Source organism: Aythya ferina (assembly GCF_964211825.1).
Source record: "Aythya ferina genome assembly, chromosome: 5".
NCBI classification, from domain to species: Eukaryota; Metazoa; Chordata; class Aves; order Anseriformes; family Anatidae; genus Aythya; species Aythya ferina.
In genome coordinates, this window is record NC_140301.1 from 25,932,479 (window position 1) to 25,952,480 (window position 20,002).

Genomic DNA, 20,002 nt, shown 5'->3' on the forward strand with positions numbered 1-20,002 from the left:
AATTCTAAGATATCTACTTTATTTCTTGGAGATTTTCCCTGTTGTGGGACCCTTGAGAAATATTCATTTTTTATATCATCGCATCTACAGTCAAACTGTGTTTGTATGTGTTATAAATAAACTAATTTATATTCTATAATATTAAACTTGGGCTGTTTTACTCATTTGTCTCATCTTTACTCAGGCCAGTAAATGAGAAAGTAAAAATGAGTAAATGAGAAAAGTAAATGAGACTATTTTGTGTTTGATATATTTCACTAGAGTAATGTTAAAATTTGCAAGGATGGGGTCCTATATCTATTACTTTTACTCTTGTAATTCTTATCAGTGAAGTATCTTCAGGGTTTGGAATTTCTTATTGTCACATAAATGAAGTGCCAGGACAGATAATAATACTTACTTAGACTACACTTTTATATATATACCACATTTTATATATATACCACATTTACAGGACTATTAGATGTGCTCAAGGACACAATGATTTTGACATCCATAATCAAAATCTTGGGGTTTTACGTGAGAAAAAATCACGTCCAACCTGCTATTTATTATACAGGGAAGGTGTGTGAGGACACAGTGAGGAATAGGTAAGCAAGCCCAAGTTTAGACAGTACAAACAACCCCGGTGCTGGTGGTGACACTGCCACTGTGCCCGGCAGTAACGGCGGTCCTGTGCACAGTGATGAGCCAGGGGAGGTGGCTCTGCACGCAGCAATGCTCATGTGGGACAAAGTAGCATCGGTGGTGAAAATGGGCGTGAAGATCTTCACGGTTTTCTTTCCCCATTTATAGTGTCACTATGGCCAACACTGACACCCTGCATTCCTCCCTCCCTTGAGAATTCAGCCCAGTCGCGGAAGCGCTGCGGTTTGCCGTTTCAAGTAGGGATTTATTTGAAAACAAACAAAAGAGGTGGGTGACGCGTGCCGGGAGCCGGCTGGGGACGCTGGGAGGAGAGGAGGGCTCGCGTGTCGTCTCGTGTCGTGTCGTGTCGTGCAGCAGCCCCGTCCCTGTCCCTGTCCCCCGGGCGCCCCCTCCTGCCGGTGGCGATGGCGGTGACCGTGGCAGCGGGCGGGCACTGAGGTAACGCCCGCGCTTCGCCGCTGGGGGGCTTGAGGCGGCGCTGAGGCAGCCGGCGCGAACGTCCGGAGGCGGTGCACGAAGCAGGCGCTGCCGGCCCAACCCCTTCCAGCCGTTGGGCGGCCGGGGCCCGATTTCGAACGGGAGGCAGCCAATGGGAGGCGAGGCCGGGGCCGGCGCTGGGTTTGAGCCCGGAGGCGGGCGGGGTGGCGGCGGCGGGCATGGCGCTGCGCTGGGCCTGAGGGCAGCGGCATGGCGGAGCGGCGGCGCGGCGTGCAGCGCCTGGCTGTGCTGCAGGAGCTCCGCGCCTCCTATGGCATCAAGGTGAAGGGCGGCAGCTGCCCGCCGGCCGCCAGGACGCACGGAGCGACGGCCGCGGAGGTAGGGGGGCGGCGGTGGTGGCCCGAGGGCGGCGCGTCCCGAGCCCCCGCCGCCATTTCGGGGCGGCCGTCGCCAAGGGGGTGGGGGGGGGCGCGGGTGCTCTCGTCGCTGTGCTGGGCGGTGGCGGCCCCGTGTGCTTCAGGGCCGGTGCTGGGTGTAGGTTCCCTGCTGGAACCTGCTTCATAAAACGTGGAAGTGGCCCCTGTCAGAGCCTAACCGAGACCCCCGTGCAACGGATACGGCCCAGAACCGAGTGTGCCCAGCACGGGCTTTCTGTAAGACTGCTTCCGTTGCTGTGAAGGCGTTACAAAGTGCTGCGGTAACCCTTGGTCAATGTCAACTGAAGATGTTGCAAAAACACTCAAAAAACGAGGGAGTGAGAGTAAAGATAGAATGGATGCCCTCCCCCGTGTCAAAATCAACAATATGAATGTAGACTTTAGTTTTATTACTGGAAGAAATATATGGACTGAATAGGTATGTATGTGCATCATGATAAAAGATGTCTGTAAATCTTCCTGTAGTATTTTAATATACGAGGGAGAAAATTAAATAATAAATGAGCAAGGTAAGAAAAAGCAGAGCACAACATCTGTTTTGCTTGGGCTATTCTATTTCAAAGGAACAGGCATTGTTTCAGTTCAGTTCTTGAAACAAATCATGACTTCTGATATGCCAGCCAAAACCCAGTGAAGTGAGTGATATCAGTTATGAATTGTAAATATAGAATTGCAAGTTGCTGGAATTCTCTATTAAAACATCTCATAAATACAGAAAAACATTATATATTGGAGTTAAGCTCCCTTTTGTACTCAAGGGTAGCAATCTGGAATACGATGACAGAAGCATATGTTGCTTCATTTCCCTTATCTGTCATGTGATGTTTGTTTTCTGGAGGATAGATAGGCCAAAGGTGGCCTCATGGATTGGTTAGTTACTGATTAACTGTTGTCTGAATGTGGTCAGCACTTTGAATTTCGGGCAGAAATGACTGAGAATTTGTATTCATCTCTGATAACAACAATATTGTGTGGACTGATCAGGCCCTTTTGGATAGGAGGTGGTGGGGGAGGCTTGCTCATGTTTTCTGTTAATTTAAATAGAAAAGAGGTAGGGTAAAGAAATAACTTGTATTTTTAAATCAAATTGTGAGCTTCTATAACTGAAACAACTGTGCAGTCACCTCAGGTAAATGTTTAAAAGAAAACAACATAAAAAAGGGCCCAAAAAAACACTGTAGATGCTCATCAGTAATAATAACTGAAGACATTATGTATTTTTTAATGCTCTGATGTCATCTTGTGAGGTGAAACTATTGTAAAACTGAATGCAGAAGTTCAGGAGAGTTCTCTACAGTCCTTCCTGAAACATCAGTCTTGACTGCTTCAGATGATGAGAAAAATTGCTTTTTTTTTTTTTTTTTTAAGGTTGTTTCAAAGTTGTGTTGATTTGGTTTTACTTATTTATACTTATTAAAGAAAAATGGGATTTTGTCAATTTGAAAAAGTGAGATGTGATTCCAGAAGAGTCTGTGGATAAATACCCTTACCAATTTTGTGGCCTTATAGCAAAACTGACTCCTTGTGAAATAAAATATGCAAAACATACTGCAGAAAAGCTTTCTATTATTTCACAGCAATCTAGTTTGTTATGTGTAACTAGAATCAACATAGGCTCATGTATTTAGAGATGAAAGTTTTTCCTGGCAATATCTCATATTTGAAAGGCTTTCTTTTTGTTTAAACTACTTTTAAACAAAAAAAAAATACCACAGAGTACTCTGTAGTCTGTGGTATTACGTGCATTTCTGTAATAAGTAGTTGGTAATTCTGTCAGTCTTTGAATAACACTGAGTTTTATCTTATAGGGTAAGATCTTTGGAGTATCTTTTCATGTGTTACCACAATCACTTGTGCCAGGATATGGGTATATTCCCAGGTAAATTAACACTGTATATATGAGAGAGAGCAAAGAAGTGTAAATCTAAATAATAGTGTACTCATCAAGGGGAGGGTGGGGTATCTTTTTTTTTGCACATCTGTTAAATATTATAGGGAAACAACAATAGTTTCAATTGGGGGAGGAGGGAAATAGAGATTAGATGGGGGGGAATTCGGATCCACAGCTTCTTTATTGTTACTGGGGAAAACAATCCTATGTATTAAGTTTTATCTATTTATTATAAAGCAGTTTTTCTGGGAAAAATATGTTCTGAAGGTCAGAAGTATGTTGCTCTTCTTTCCTTAGTTTTCTGGTTGATGCCTGTGAGTATCTGGAAGAACATATTAATACTGAAGGACTCTTCAGAAAATCTGGATCTCTTGTTCGTATCAAAGCCTTAAAGGTATTCCCTAAAGCTTTTTTTTTTTTTTTTTTTAATTATTAGTGTTTCACTTGATCATCTGTACATCGTAGTTTTTTGGATGCTTTTCAGTCATATCTGAGTTCTAACATTGGAAGTAGACTGGTAACATTATCTGCTTTAGAAATGAGTTGCTGCATCTAGTGCAGCAACTGGCAGACTTGACTTTTTTTTTCTCCTGGGAAATTGTTCAGCTTTCCAGATTTGGGGGGGGATGACAGGACACACTTGTGACTGAACAAATCTGCTAGCAGGTATACATACTGGATGCTGAGGGTATTTGTTTAACAGTGTTCTCCCAGAAGGATATGTACAGGGGAGAACCAGTAAATAAATACAAGTTATCAGATAACATCATCTGTGTCTTTCTGTAGATAGTGTAATTAGGTAAAGCGTGACAAGGCTAAAAGTAAAAAATGGGGAAGATCAGACAGTCTTTTTTCTGATACAGGTTAGAGAATAATACATAAAGTTAGAAATCTGACAGTATGTTGAAGACTTCATTTCTTCTGAACAATTTCAGAGTAAACTGGATCAAGGTGAAAACTGCCTGTCAGCTGCGCTACCATGTGATGTTGCAGGGCTTCTTAAACAGTTCTTCAGAGAGCTGCCAGAACCGATCCTTCCACCTCATCTGCAAGAAGGCCTTTTTAAAGCTCAGCAGCTAGGAAACGAGAAAAAAACTGCAACTATGTTGCTTTCGTGTTTAATGACAGACGGAACAATTGAAGCTTTGCGGTTCTTTTTCAAATTTCTGAGAAATGTGTCCCTAAGGTCAGTGTCCCTAAAATGATTGTAAGCAACTTGAAGCTAGGTTAACTTTCTTTTTCAAGCAACTGCTGTAACTTCCTGTGACTTTAAATTTTTCTTACATGCAGTCATTTACTAGAAGTTGGGCATGGTCTTCATAAATCCAAAGTGTTTTCTTATGAAACCTTCTTATGCTCGAGACTATTCCAGTCTTTCATAGCTGTATTTCTTCCTACTCTGGAAAGCAAAAGGGGTAACTCATGAAACTAACATAATCTGATACCCATCAGTTTTTCTGAGTGCAAGGTATGTATAACACGTTGAATTCAGTAACAGTCATACAGATACCGAGCCTAGGGTACAGAAGCATACACATTAATTTTGTAATGTGAGTACCCAAGTGAATAACTGCATTTTTTTTCAACTGTGTTTGTTATTTGGCCTTTCTCTCTGTAGTGCTTATGTCCTGATAATCTGCATTAAGAAATATTTTTGTCTCATTAAGATCCAATGAAAACAGAATGGATAGCAGCAATTTGGCAGTGATTTTTGCTCCCAACCTCTTGCATGTGAACGAAAGTGAAAAGATGTCAACCACCACAGAAAAAAAAATTCGCTTGCAAGCTGCTGTTGTGCGGACATTTATTGATCATGCAGAAGAAATTGGTAAGTGATAAACGTTTATCAGAATGTCATCTTGCATGTACTTGTATACAGTTTTTTCCTTATAGCTTTTTAAATAATATTAAAAAATATTTCTTAACCAATTCAGGACAGGTACCAGAATTTATCTTGGAAAAGATTCCTGCAATGTTAGGTGTTGATGCCTTTCAGTCTACTCCCTCACTGAGGGGCCATGAAGACAGTGAAAATGAATCTCCCAGTGAATGTAAGAGGAGGAAGCACCGAAGTGTTGGGGGTAGGTATGTCGTGTGAAAGCTTCAGCGACTGAAAGTTTTTTTGCAACTTTAGGTATGCTGACCCTTAACAAATTAGACTTCTAGAAGCACGATACTCCTGTGTAAGCTAGAAATTGTCAAAGAATCAGATATAATATGCTGATATGTCTTCCTTCAAGAGCTAGTAGTATGACAGCACTGTCACAACTGTGTATCTTGTGTATGGGATGAAGAAATTCAGGGAAATACACTATCAAATCTGCGTATCTTACATACATGCAGGTTATGAATCATTATTTTTTCTCTCAGTCCACAACGTTAACTTCTAATCACTTGCCTGCCATCGTTTTTCGTTTGTGCGATACATTATTACTGAGCTCTAATATACTTAATAGAGGATAAATCAAATTAGTTTCAGTGAAATTTAAACCAACCCAGTAAGGATTTTTTTAGTTTTAATCTTTCATTTTTAGGCAACACAGATGTAACAGATTTATACACACTTTTGTTTTCTCATTTTTAACAGCTCCAGGCTTAATTGTTTTTAAACCTAGATGGATGAGAAGATGGTGTTTTGGTTGTGTTTTTTTTGTTGTTGTTGTAATGCATAAATAAGGCAAGAACTGTATGAATTTCGTTGAGACTTACACATTACACTTTTTAAAAAGATGTATTACCTTGAAACTAAGAAGCTATGCGTGTCATTAGAATGTCTGCTAATATTAAAATACTAAGAATACGTTCTTGTTAAGCAGCAGAAAAGCACTAAAGCTACCCACTTGTAGAAACTCAATGTGAGTTCTTACTGACTATTTTCCACTCTATCATGGATTTGTTCTTTTATTTGTAGTATAGCTATTCAATAGGTTGTTTGAGCTAATATGGACAATGTCCACAGTATGGACAACTGGTTAACTGAATGGTTTCTGTTCTGTTAGACTTGGTTCTAATTATTATACTGATCTTGTATGTATTGCTATAAATATATGAATATATATTTAGCTCATATACTTGGAATATTAAACCTGACAACAGTTGACATTAACACTTTACTACTGTATATGTTTAGCCAAGGCAAGCTTTTGTGTAATATGCTTTTTTGTTTCTTTGAAGTAGCAAGATTTTCCAGAGTTGCAAAGTGGTAAATGTTCATGAATGTTCAAATTTTCGGAAGCAGCAGCTAGAATTTGTAAATTCTATTGAATATATCCTGGTAGGAGTCAGCTTCTACTCTTTCTCCAGATATAATAGAACATAGCGTTACTACACTTCATCTTCTTTCAAAGATGAGTGTTGAAAAACTTCTTGACACCGGACACTACAAAAGAACTACTTCAGCCTTATAGTTTGCTGAGCTTTGCAATGAATATATGGAAATACAACTGTAGGATGCAGTAGCACGTAATAAAAATGATTCTGGTTTACTCTCTTAAAAGCAGGAAAACCAATAAGAGTTCATGCATACGTTCTACTGGGATTAATTTCTCAGGAAAAAAAAAAAAAAGGAAATAATTATTAATGGAAAAGCAAGATGAAAAGATGAAAATTTCATACTTGTATTTGGGCCTCTGCCCAAAGTGCTTTTCAAGTACAAGAGGACTGCCCAGTAAAGTCTGTGAGAAAGTCTTCAATGGATAATTTCTGGGTGTGCCTACAAGAAATCAAGAAGGCATCTCTTTATATTGACCAGTAGAATTCACTACGAAAAAAACTTGCTGCCTTTGCATGATTTTTTTTTTTTTTTAAAGGGGGAAAAAAAATTTAAGTTTATTGTGAAAGCAACAAAAAAAGGCTTTAGGTTTCTTCTGTACATAAAACAGCCATTTAAAGTGATTTGTTTTATATCTCTGAAAGAATACAAATTAAATTTCAGTTGAAACTAGAGCAAGTCAAATTTCATATTTGAATTTGATTTGCTTGGTGTGTCTTGCATTTCAGATATTGTTAGTGGAGCATTGAATAAATTTAAATCTAACAGAACACCCTCCACTACCCCTCAGCAAGACAGAAGCGGTAGGTACCGGTATATTTGTACTAAATAAAGCGCATGCAGTATCATCTGGATTTGTACACTATATTCTACAAAGAAGCTCTAGAGCTTGAACTGAAGATAAGTGATTATGTTTAAATTGGGTAAAACTTGGAATATAGTTGCATTTTATTGAGGATACTGCATTTAGTTTAGTTCTTGGAGCAGCTATAATCACTGCAGCAGTGCGCTATGGTTCTAGCATTAGAATTTGCGCTTTTTATCTAATGCACATTAAGGCTTCAGTGCAGTAGTGCGATACTTTATCTTGAGAATGAATTTTCACTTTTACTTTCAAACTTACAGAAAAATGACTATACTTAACTTCTTTTTTCTAATACCTATATTTTATTACTATGTGGTTTTGGATTTTCCTTTCTGGTACTCTAGCTTATATGCGAAAAAAAAAAGGGGGGGGAGGGGGAGCAAAAAAGCCTCCATCAACAAATGGCTGTACCTGGCTGCTTTTGCCTGTTCAAAATGCATGCACTTTTGCTAAGTTTTTACAACCTCTTTTTGGGGTTAAAAAAAAAAAAAAACAAACATACAAAAAACACAAACCTGTCACTAGTAAACTGTCACCCTTTTAAGCTGTTGTTGAAAACTTTGGTTTTCTTAATTTCAGTCCTTTCATCAGTGACTCCTGTGGTTCTTACTCCAAGTACCAAGCGTAAACTTCCAGCTGATTGCTCTCAGGGCTTGTCCAGCAAGAAGAGGCGATCTTTTAAGCCTAATTTTGCTTTTGAGTTGTTACCAAGTAGCATTTTCAACAACAGCTTGACACCAGCATCAGGTATAGTGCCTTCATTTTTTTCTTTGCTGCTTGAAGTTTTTATTTTTCTGTAGCATGCATTTACTTGCAATCCAACTTCTATGGCTGCTACAAGCACCAGCCTCACTTAAATAAAAGCAGAAGTTGAAATAATTTCAAGTCAGTATTGCAGAAAATAAGCAAAGTATGTACTCTATTAAGACTCTTTTTCAGTGTATTATCTCTAAGTCCTTATCTGAAAACTTCGTGGTTATTTTAAGATCATGTATTTTGTTTCTGTAGTTCACTTTGAAGCAAGCCCTTCCGTGTCTCTTGAGTCATCTCAAACCTCATTATCTCCTTCAACTGGTGGTGAAAATCATTTGTCTAGTACAGGGAACAGAAGAAGTAAAAGACTTGCAAACAAAAAGTTATACAGGTAATTGCCTTAACTCAGAAGCAAAAAGCAAATTGATCTAGAACTCTTTTGTGATAAAGTGTTAAAACTTCTTTTGGTTTTCAAAATTATACTTGTGGGTTTAAATCATAAGAAATCTTTATAGTATTCTCAAAATCACTATATGTGGCAAAATGTGACTCAAAATAAGATCTGGTATAAAGGCCTCAAAAGAACTTTCCTGGGCCTATTAAAAAAGCTTGGCATGAAGGTAATAGAAGAATTCAAACCAGAGGGAATAAAATAAGCATAAGGATGGTTTCATTCCTCTCCTTAAGAGTTTTGTGTTACTTTTTCCCTTCTGTCTTTCCAGGGCTGAATCAGGAAAAACAGGTTGTTTTTCTCCAAAGATTAGCCGAAAAGAGATGGTTCGTAGGTCATTACGCTTGAAGTTTGGTTTGGGGAAAAGCAATAGAGACGTAAGTATGCTGCTGTTGTTACAGTACAAATTTTAATGTTATAAAGTTTGGGGCACTGCTTTTCACTAGCTGGAAGGACTTAATTGCTAATGGTAGGACCACAGCACAAGTAGACCTGCTATCAAGTACAAGAATCTGTAGGTTTATTTCCATAGCAGTAACTGATTGTCTTATTGTTTCGGGTTTGTCTGTGGTGGTGCAAGAGGCTGATGGGGTGCAGCTGGGAAAGCTGACCTGAATTCACCAAAATAATATTCCATGTCCTACAATGTCATGCTCAGTGATACAACTGAGAGGAAATATTTTCAAAGTAGCCAATAGTTGGGGATTGGCTGGGCATCAATCATTGATGGTGAACAATTGTTTTTGTATCACTTCTGAGTTGTGTGGTTTTTTGTTTGTTTGTTTTTGTGGCAGATTTTATTTGTTGACTGGGTGATGGACATCTTTTTTGTGACATTATATTTTTTTCCTTGCTTCTTCCCTTCTGGTTCTCCACCAACCTTTTTGAGGTAGAGCAAGCTTACCTGACAGTTTGAGTGAAAACACTGATCAGTAGTTCTCACAGTTCTTGAACCCCTTGTTTTACAGAGGCTGTGCACACAATCACTATATTCAGGGTGTGGTTAAGCCTGCCTTGCTGTAGGCAGGCTTTTCAATACTTAGGTCTACAGAGAGCTGAGGAAAGATGAAGTATGACCAGAAAAAAGCTGCTATGGCTATTTTGTACAGCCTTTTTCTAATGGCTCATCTGTAAATGAGATTCCAAACTTACAAGTTTATATAAGGCTCTAACTTTTTTTTTTTGTTTAAGAATATTGTATCGGGATGTGCAGTTGGTAATAGATCTGAAAATATTGGAAGGCGTCTTGCAAGTCAACAAGGTTTGGAAAGCACAGATGAATGTGCAAAAAGAGATGTACTCTTCAGCCCTTACATCAGTGAAAAAGTCTGTAGGAAAGGTAAATACCTCAGGATGTATTACACTGGAAAAACATTTGTAAAGCAAAAGTAATGTTATGCTAGGAGGTATAAAAACAGTTGGTGTGTTTCTAGCTAGTAAGGTAAAAGCTCACTGAATGTCAGTGTCTCCTGGGGGAAAAATGGTTTAGCTCAAGCTTCTTGTGTTTTTAATGAATGTTAGTCTTCTGCTAGTTAAGCATGATGAGATGTGACTTTAGTTCTTCATATTGTGACCTCTTTTTCCACACCTGAAACTTCAGGGTATAATGGTACCTGCTGCTTTGGTAGCTCTTTTTTTTTTTTTTTTTTTTTTTTTTTTTTAAGCAAGAATTTTGCCTATACTGGTCATTTTAAATTGTAAGACCTTATTCATAAACACCTGTGATATTTATTTTTAAGGTTCAAAGAATGTGAGCAAGTCAGAAGAAAACTTGTTAACTCCAAAATGCCATGATAAAGTAGTTCACAGAATGTCATGGAATAGTCCTACTGTTACAGATTCGCAGGAGATCAGCTGCAATGAGGGAATTTTGCCAGGACACGCTGAAACAGGAAACAGTTCTTCAGAACCTGCTTTTGTATTTGGAAAGCCACCAGTTGTTCCAGATGAACACAGACCCACAGCTGTAGACAAACAAGACAACAGGTTAAAACTCTGTGAAGAAGAAAGTAATTTGACTGCTGAAACATTACTGAAAGTTAAACAAGCCTTCTCTGAATCTGGAAGTAATCTTCAAAGTCTGATAGTTGATACAAAGTCATCTTTTACAAATGTACCAGGTGAAACATTACATGAAACTCTGTGTCTCACAGGGCTCAGCCCAGAGAAAGAATTGGCAGCTGAACTTTCTGGAAGTCTAGCAACTGCAGACTCCAGAGAGCTGTTCCACCAACGGAACCAATCTTACGCTATTGACAAACAACAATCAAACAAAGATGCAGGTAAAATTTTGGAGAAAAGAAGCTTCAAAACTTCTATAGAGATTGAACTTCAGGTCCAAAAACTAGATGTAAAAAATATGATAGAACAACTTCCTGTGCCAGAAGTACAGGCCAGGGAAGATGAATCATCTGTGCAGAACAGTCCAGCAAAAAATGGCATAAATAAATTAGATTCCTTTGAAAGAAAAGAGGAAATAGAGTTAACACATTCACAAACATCTGAAAACCATGTATTAAAATGCTGTAATTTAGAAGAAAATACTGCTAAACTTTCTGGGTCAGGACAGCTTCCTGCTCTGCAGTTGCCTAAATCAGGGTGTGAAGGCAACCAATACTCGCAAGCTGAAAACCTTGATAGAACTTCAACTAAAACATCATCTGTTTCTGACCACATACAATGGTTCAACAAGCTTTCCTTAAATGATCCAAGTTCTGCAAGTAAATCTAAACCACCTCTTAAATTCCAGCGTACTCCTGTTCGACAGTCTGTACGAAGAATAAATTCCTTATTGGAGGCTAACAGAAGATCTGTAAGCTCTCAGATGGTTAGAGGTAATGATGTTGGTTCACCACTTGTTAAATCTTTGAGCTGTGATTCTGCACTCTCCTACTGTGCAGAAAAGCTGTCTAAGAATTCCACAGCTTTTTCACTCAGGAGTGAAAGTACATATGACCAAGCTTCTGCATCTCATAGTCAGCTTGACTTCACATCCAAATCATGTCATAGATGTCTAAATCCATCAGATAATCCTGATCTTTCTGTAAGAACGACTGGAATCTACGAACAGAAAGAGACTGTTCTTCCATCGAAGTCTGTTCTGGAAGATCTAACCAATCATGAAACTGTGAAATCTAGTTTAAAAGTTAGTGCAGATGTAAATATTCCAGGTTTTGCTCCAGAAAAAACTACTGTTGCAAGAAATGCTCCAGGAAAAGAAAAACTTCGTTATAGAGGCTCTCCAAAGAATCCAATATCTAAAGTGAAACTGCTACCAACTGCAAAACCAGTAGACTTATAAGATTTAATATGATTGCTAAATGGGCTTATCGTAACTTGGATAACCTTTGGAAAAAAATTTTTGTTTTCTGATTTACAAGTTATAGACTTGTACAAATAACAATTTTGGTTTTATGTTGAGATTTTTTTTTTAACTTAGGCTTTTCTGTAACTGCTAGTTCACCCAAATGGATTTGATTTTTTTTAAGCGTGTTTTTACAAATGTTTGCATTAAAGCTCGTACTTGATTACCTCAGCTTCTTAAAAGCATGCTGCGTGTCACAAAACAATTTCTGCAGCATTTAGACTAAATACCAGTTCACAAAAAAAAAAAAATCTCAGACATTTAAACTGAACAGATGTGAAGAAAAAACTTGATGAATCTTGGTACATTTGCTTTCTTTACTTCATAGTTTCAAGTGTATTGTAGTGCTACTCTGATATTTAAGTTGGACCTTACACCAGCTCTACTTCTGAGACATTTTTAATTTCCATTGGAGTAAAGTGGGAGTACAGTTTTCTTGTTAAGTAAATGAACTATATTTCGACATGTACAAATACTGGAAAATGTGCTGTTTATTTGAGCAATGGAAGTCTTAATATTTCATCAGGTGATGTGTTCTGCAATACATACTATGTATCTTCAGTTGTGAGCAGTGAAATGTTTTAGTACAAAAAGATAATCTTAACTTATTTTTAGAGCTGTATGATAGTGTGAACTAGATGGTGCAGAAGCAGAGTTTAGATGCTGATTATGTTGCAAGGGAGATGAATGTAAGAAGCCATAGTCTGTTAAAAGTTGACTTGCACAAGCAAATGTTTACATTTCTTGGAATGAAAACTGTTTGTCTGTCATCGGTTGTAAAATTATTTAAGAGTAAACACTTAAACTGTTAGCTTTCTGTATGTGCAAATTCTTTATTGGCAAAATACAAGAGCTGAAAGCACTGGATGCTTTTGGTTTTAATAAAACCATGGTTTTTGTCCCTTTTCTGAGCCCATTCTTCTTTAGCGACTTAGAAATACGACTTTGTTGTCATATAGACTGTGGGATTTAATGAGTCAGTCTGAAAGTGCTCAAGTCAAATGACTTCTGGCTCTCCTGGTTGTTTATCAGGAGATACGTATTGGTAATTCTCATTACCAGCAAAAGGCATGATATAAAATAACCTAGCAAGAGTAGGCTTTTAAAGTGATGTGTTAATGAAAGGATTTACTCTCATTGCTTTCTGTTCCCCCCTCCCCTTCTCACATAACCACCGATTCACAAACTGGATTCTTTCAGCTCTCATGGAAAGCTGAGGCCCAAATGAGTTGCCCTGCTGTTGCTACAGTGTTGTTGTAATCTAACATTGGGAAAACAGGAGGAGGTAAACAGCCACTACAGGGTCCTAACAAGATTGTCTCGTGTTACTGCTAAGTATTGAATGGGTGAGCTTCATGAAGTTAAGAGCCCATGTAACAGTTCACCATCATCTAAGGAGGAAGTTACTTCTCCCTGCTCTCAGCTATATGCTCCTACTCTGTCTTTAGTTGGCAGTGACAGCAGAGTGAATACAGCCATCAGAGCACCACCTTTTGTATCATTTCAGCTGAGAAGTCCTAGGAAGGTAGCTGCAAACTCACAGCTGGTGAAAGGGAAAAGAGGTATGTGATGAAAATAGGACAGAAGGAGGTAGAAGTAATGACGTGAGGAATGAAATGAGTTCTGATCACTTCCATAATAGTAAGCAGCTATGCCAGTTGGTGTTTGAAAGGGTGAGGTTTTTCTGTCGATTTAGTATTCAAAATATTTGGTACTCGTGGCTTTGACTGCATTGTGGATGGAGCATCCTTTGTTTTGGGTGGAGCTTTGCTGATCAGGGGTTCATAGTTGGAATTATTCTTCATGCTGTCCATTTTAAGCCATCATGCAAGGAGTGTAATATGCACTTTGGGTTTGTGAATATATGTTGCTGCCTTTAATTATGATTCAATAATCGTGATTAAATGTCCCTATGGTCTTAAATACTGGAAGATATTTTTCTTGTGTAATGCCAAGGTACAACAGTTCTCTGCAGAAGTCTACCCATTTGCAACTGATCAGTATCCTGACGTTTCTTGTACTTCAGAAGCCTTAGGTTTCTAGGTTTAGTTATCTGAGACATGAGGTATTAAAATGCAAGTTCCCAGTTTTTTTCCATTGGTACTTCAGGCTGTTATAGAGCTGGGGGTGCTGGGAGCATGAGTATTGCTAACTTGGTAGCAGTTAAAGAACTTCACTAACTAATGGTTTTGAGACCCTAAGCAAGCCAGGAAGTAGGATCACTTCTAGAAGACTGGACTAAAGCAACCATGAGGCTTTAAAGTAAGTGAGAAAGCAAGCTGGCCTTCAATTAGTAGACCTAAAGTACAGGAAAGAGAGGGGGGGTTGATACCATCCCTTAGCATCAAGGTGACAACCTTCCCTTGTGCTTATCACCTATCACTTGAAAGTGGTAAGTTTTGTTTTTAGACATTTTCCAGAACTGCTTAGACATACGTGATTTTTATTCTTTTATTTTTTTTTGTCAACATGGTTTGAAGAAAGGGGTTAGAAATACTAGACACCCAGTAGAAGTCCCTGCTGCTTAATCCTGCAAGCTACTGAAATGTAAAAATGCACTAAGGCCAAGCAAAGGCGAGCTGTCTGCATCCAAAGGTAGCTCCTGCATCTGCTGTGTTCTCGTAGGTTTTCTGTAGATACCGCTCCTCCTGAAATGGAGGACATCGCCAGCAGCTATTACTTAAAATAGCCTTCAGAAATGATTGTTTTGCTAAGTGCTATTAAATGACAGACCTCACTTAGCAAGATCCCTTTATTGTCTTGTTGTTAACCTCCGCTGGAGATGGTGTTTGCGATGTGCTTAACCTGGAGCCCTGCGCCCGGAGCATTTTGCTGTGCTGCTGCCTTGCAGCCCCGTGATGCTCCAGCCCGGCGTTGAGCTGCGGATCCTTTTATCCAGGGAAGGGAAATCTCAGCGGGAAGCCGGGCACAGCGCCGGCGATAAGCCTTGTGACATCCCTCCAGCACGGTCAATCCACCAGCAGCTTCCAGCTTATTTTCAGCTGATATTGGAGATCTTCCATAGGGCATCTCCATCCGAGCTTTGTGCCGTTTTTTGTGCCCCCACCCAGCGCCAGGTGCCGGGGAGGCGGGCGGGGGCTGGGGCTGCAAACGGAGGATGCGCGGCCGCGGAGCCGCGCCGGGATCGGTAGGGAGGTGAGTGCGGCTCGGCTCGGCTGGCGGCCTGCGGGCAGCAGCTGTCCCTGCCCGGGCTGGGAAAAGGTGGGGGGCCGTGAGCGGGACCCCCCCCCCGGCGGCTGCCCGAGCCCGGAGGTGCAGAGCGCTGCGCTGGAGCCCTGCACAGGCGCGAAGCGAAACAGTCCCGGTGTGGCTTTTTTTCGGCCATTTTTGCCTCAAAGTCATTTTCAGGTGCCTTGTGCTGGCTGCAGGGAGGAGGAGGAGGAGGAGGAGGAGGAGGATGGGGGGCTCCGTGTGCCAAGGGATGGGGAGATGCGCGTTTTAACCGCGCTGGCAAAGGAGCGCTCAGAACAAAACGCTCTGATTGCAATTCCGCCCGAGACAACAGCAGGGTTGTTGTGGTGGTGCTGATTTTATTGTTTGGGTTTTGTGCCTCGTTAAGCTACCCACTGCAGCCGCTTGGTGAAAGGTATTCGAAGAAGTCAAATGAAACCTCTTTGTTCCTGGTGATGCATGCGAGACATGGAGCTCCTTGTCCTGAGGCAGAGATAAAAGCGGGATGCAGGCTGTTCGGCTGTCCCTAGCGCTTCGTTTAGGGGCAGTGCGAGGAGACACGGCTCCCAGCTGGAGAAAGCTTTGCGCCGAGCCCAGGGCTCTGCACAAGAGCATAACAAGCGTACGGGGGTGGGGAGCGGGATGCTCGGTACACGAAGCCGCGGATCCATCTTGTCTGCAGTGGCTGGGTAAGGAACGGTACAGGGAGACGCGAATTAGGAAACTGATTTTGGCAATTCACTGTTTTCTTTTAGAGGGGAAGACCCTCTCCCTTCTGTTTCCCTCTGGCCCCACAGATTTTCAGCGGGCCCTGTAGGCTGTGGTAGTGAGCCATGATGTGCAATGGTGGGATCAGAAGAGGTGTTCCCAGCATATATGCCAGACTTGTTTTCCACTTCCATTTATAATCATATTATTTTCTTTATCACAGGCTACAAGCGGCTACCAGAATGACACATGCCATGCTTTGTAACGTGATGTTCGTGCTGGCATTTGGATGGGCTTCAGCTTTCAGCCACAGCCCCAGGACCCCGGACAGGGTTTCTGAAGCAGACATTCAGAGGCTCCTCCATGGCGTCATGGAGCAGCTGGGTATTGCCAGACCCCGTGTAGAATATCCAGCACACCAGGCTATGAACCTAGTTGGTCCACAGAGCATTGAAGGTAGCAAATTTCTGCTTTAAGTCATGGTGATTTATTGATTTACTTTTGTATCCTTTGGTAATAATTATTGTCTTGTATATGTGTATATGCAGAATATCCTGAACTTAAAATCACAGGTTTCTTCACCCTGTTGTTGTCCAACCGTCATCAGTCTGTTACTTTCCTTAAAGTGATGGTTTTAACAGAAGAAATAGTGTTGTTGTTGTTTTGTTTGTTTGTTGTTTTCTTTACAGGCTTTGTAGAAAAAAAATGCATTGTCTTAATAGTATCTGGCCTCTAGTATCTCAAAACAATTATTTACAAAACATTCCCCCCCCTCCCCCCCGTATTGTGTATAAATATATCCCATATATTTTTCACATGAAATATATGTTAACTGTAGAACCCAAATCTCACAGATTTTTGGAAACATTTGTGGACTGGAAGAGACCCACCATTTGCGGTGTCGTACAAGATAAAATAAAGGGAGAAAACTCATGGGGGTGGGCGAGTTCCTACTTTCCCCAGAAGTCTATTTTGCCCTGGGGAAAGGACCAGCGATGTGGTGCACAGGGCTGTGGGTGGTGTGGAGCCCCAAGCTCCAGCTGCAGGAGTGAAAAAGACAGAGTTTCTTTCCTCTTTGTGACTAGCAGTCGCAAATCAAGACTATGCTGCTCTGATGAATACAAAGGACTCAGGTTCATTTTTTTGGCCAGCATTTCTAGTCTCAGTGGAAGTAAAGTTTCCTTGGAGTCTGTTATAACAATGCAAACCATCTGAAATATCTGGCTCAAATGTTAGGGTATTGGGATAATGTTGCAAAATGCATTGCTATTTGTATTGTAATAAACTGGCCTTTATTTGGGGATTACAGCAAAAGGTTGAAGGTATGCAACTCAGAACATTATGGTTAACATGCAGGCATCAAAACAGAACAGAAAACCTCAGCCCTTCTCTGTCTCGCCATTAAGCCAGTTTGACATACCGTAGCAAATAGCTTGAAAGTTCACAGCAAGTCTGTGTTCCTTGTTTTCTTCACATTCAGATCTTACAACTGTCCTAGCCAAAGAGATAAAATTGCCCTAGTGAAGATGAAGAAGAGGACTAAAACTGAATATGCATCTCCACCAGATAATTGCAGACCTAAGTTTATATATTTTCTAAAGAAGCTTTCATCATCATCTGCTTTTCTGCAAACATATGTGTGAGAGAGAGAGAGTAAGCTTAGAGAGTAAAATTTGGTCCATGCCCTTCCCTCTTTTACTCCTTTATCAATGTTGATATGTAGAGAAATTGGGACAGACTAGTAGTTCTGGTAATTTTCTTGTAATTTTACTCTCCATCATCCTCTTTTCCTCAGTTTGTTTGTTTGTTTGTTTGTTTGTTTAACCCTAGAAGTATAAGAAGTAGCAAATTTCTGACCCCTGAGGTTTTGTGTGTAAACATATATATTGTTATTTTTTGAAAAGCTGATGAGTTGTGTTTGAGCCTGTTATGAAAAGTAAATATAGACCTAAGATAAATATTTCATCTCAGCTGTTTGCCATTACTCTTTAATTACAGTGTTAGCAAGAACAGATTAAGACTCTCTTCTCTTAAGTAATAAAACTTTTCTGATACCTGTGAAAATATAATAATATTAGTCATCCACACAATCTACCACAAAAAGCAGGTTGCACAACCCATTTTTTTATTTAATTTTTTCTTCCTTTTTAAAATTTAAATAAAAATATTCCTTAATATTTTATTCCTTAATATTCCTTAATATTAACAATAAAACTGAAAGGCAACCAATCTATTTTTTTTTATTATATTTAACTTTCTACTTTTGATGAGATGAGAAAGACTTTCAAAAGAAGATTCAATTGTAGATGTTTAACAGCTTATTGAGAAATCTTTGCAAAAGCAGAGATGAATGACAGCAATCTGTATAGAAACAGACATGCAAATCCAGCCTTCATGTCAAACATTTCATAAACTCTTCTGTGGTAAGCTTTTCAGATAGTAATCTCTTGCTCTTTCTTCGATTTCTTGTGGTGATATATGTCTATTTATATACAGTTATATAGATGTCTGATGAAATACCTGATTAGAAACTTCAGCTTAAGAAAAATAATACTTTTGAATGTTTTGAAAGTGTTGGTTCCAGTTAACATGATCTTATGGCATCAAACATAACATTTTCTTATCCTGCCTTTTTAAAAAGTGCATAGAGCTCACCAAATTTTCACTGTGTTTCTTTTTAAATGTAGACCATGTATGACAGGAAAGCTAATCCAACAAATCCAGCATTTCATTCCCTACCAGTGATTTTAAATATTACATTACGAAACACTTCAGAATTAACAGCACTCTATTTTATCCTCTTTGTATATTTTTTTTTGTATAATTGCAGCAAAAATTACATGGCGGGTTTGACTTTCCATTAGGTGTCTACTTTGGAAACAGAACTGCTAAAATGGCATGGTAAGACACATTCAAAATAGCCTAGTTTTGCAAGAGATGTGTAATACTTCCACATACGGTATCTGTCTGAAAAGCTGCAGTTGTGGCTGCTTTCCCCGCTGTCTGCCCACTAATCTGTTATTGCCAGGAGACTGACATTCCTGACCTCTGAGCTGCTCCCTTCAGCCAGCGTTTTCTAACCGAAACAAAGTAGGAAATGGATTAAAGCAAAGGCCTTGTCCCTTGGTGAGGAAGGCTCCCATGAGCCGTTGCCCCATTACAGGCAGAGGAAGCGTAGTGATTGGTGCAATAATAATATTGTGACCTTTTTGAACTGGCTTTTTTGGATTGGTGTAGTGCGTTGTTTTTGTATGTTTATTTGTTTTTTGATGTCATATACAAATATAAGGCAAAATTCCATCACACGATTTAGAAGCAGAATTTCCCCAGAGAAGGCACTCCAGTCTCCGTTCTGCTGAACAGAACTTGCAGGACTTTGTGGAATAAGGTTTCTGACAGTGCTGAGCTCTTAGATTTCACCTGTGCATCAGATGCCCCTTGGCCAACATACAAGGACTTGAACTGAGAAGCAGCAGCACAAGAAGCGGTAGCATGGGGTGTGATGTTTAAGCCAAAAAGCCTGAGCACAGGTGTTGGCTGACACATTGTCTGCGGACTGGCAGAGAGAGGACTTGCAATTAATATTCCCAGTGGTACATGTATAAACAGTAAACAATTTATGCTCGAGCTACAGAAAAAAATAACTGCACATGTTTTTAGATGACATCAGCTCTTATTCTTAGGGATTCACATGTGGGCTTTCCTCAGTGTGTAGTTACACAATCATCACTGGCCAATAATTGTGTATGCAAGTGCTTTTAAAAATCTACAATATAATAGAAGAGAAAACTAAGAGGGAAGGAAGGGCAGAAAGATACGGGCAGAAGTACTACAAACTCAAAAACAAAGGTCAATGGGAGTTTTCTCTTCAAATCAAGCGGGGAGGCAGGGACTGGAGTATATCACAGCAAAACAGGAGTTTCATGCTAAATGCTGTCAGTACCAAAGTGATAATTCACCAAATACTCTCATGAGGTGCTCTCT

General features: G+C 39.8%; 1 protein-coding gene across 1 annotated transcript in view; it reads left to right on the top strand.

Moving 5' to 3' along the window:
- The first annotated feature begins 1,287 nt into the window (after window positions 1-1,287).
- Window positions 1,288-20,002, top strand: part of LOC311438092 (rho GTPase-activating protein 11A-like) — a 43,053-nt gene continuing 24,338 nt past the window's right edge. Inside the window, exons 1-15 of the mRNA XM_084522141.1 lie at window positions 1,288-1,464; window positions 3,332-3,402; window positions 3,712-3,808; window positions 4,350-4,600; window positions 5,082-5,242; window positions 5,349-5,495; window positions 7,414-7,488; window positions 8,130-8,297; window positions 8,559-8,694; window positions 9,026-9,131; window positions 9,946-10,093; window positions 10,494-12,050; window positions 13,567-13,680; window positions 15,521-15,725; window positions 16,242-16,474. Coding sequence (XP_084378267.1) covers window positions 1,336-1,464; window positions 3,332-3,402; window positions 3,712-3,808; window positions 4,350-4,600; window positions 5,082-5,242; window positions 5,349-5,495; window positions 7,414-7,488; window positions 8,130-8,297; window positions 8,559-8,694; window positions 9,026-9,131; window positions 9,946-10,093; window positions 10,494-12,050; window positions 13,567-13,680; window positions 15,521-15,725; window positions 16,242-16,474 — 3,598 coding nt within the window. The 5' untranslated portion in view covers window positions 1,288-1,335. The remainder of the gene's footprint in view (window positions 1,465-3,331; window positions 3,403-3,711; window positions 3,809-4,349; window positions 4,601-5,081; window positions 5,243-5,348; window positions 5,496-7,413; window positions 7,489-8,129; window positions 8,298-8,558; window positions 8,695-9,025; window positions 9,132-9,945; window positions 10,094-10,493; window positions 12,051-13,566; window positions 13,681-15,520; window positions 15,726-16,241; window positions 16,475-20,002) is intronic.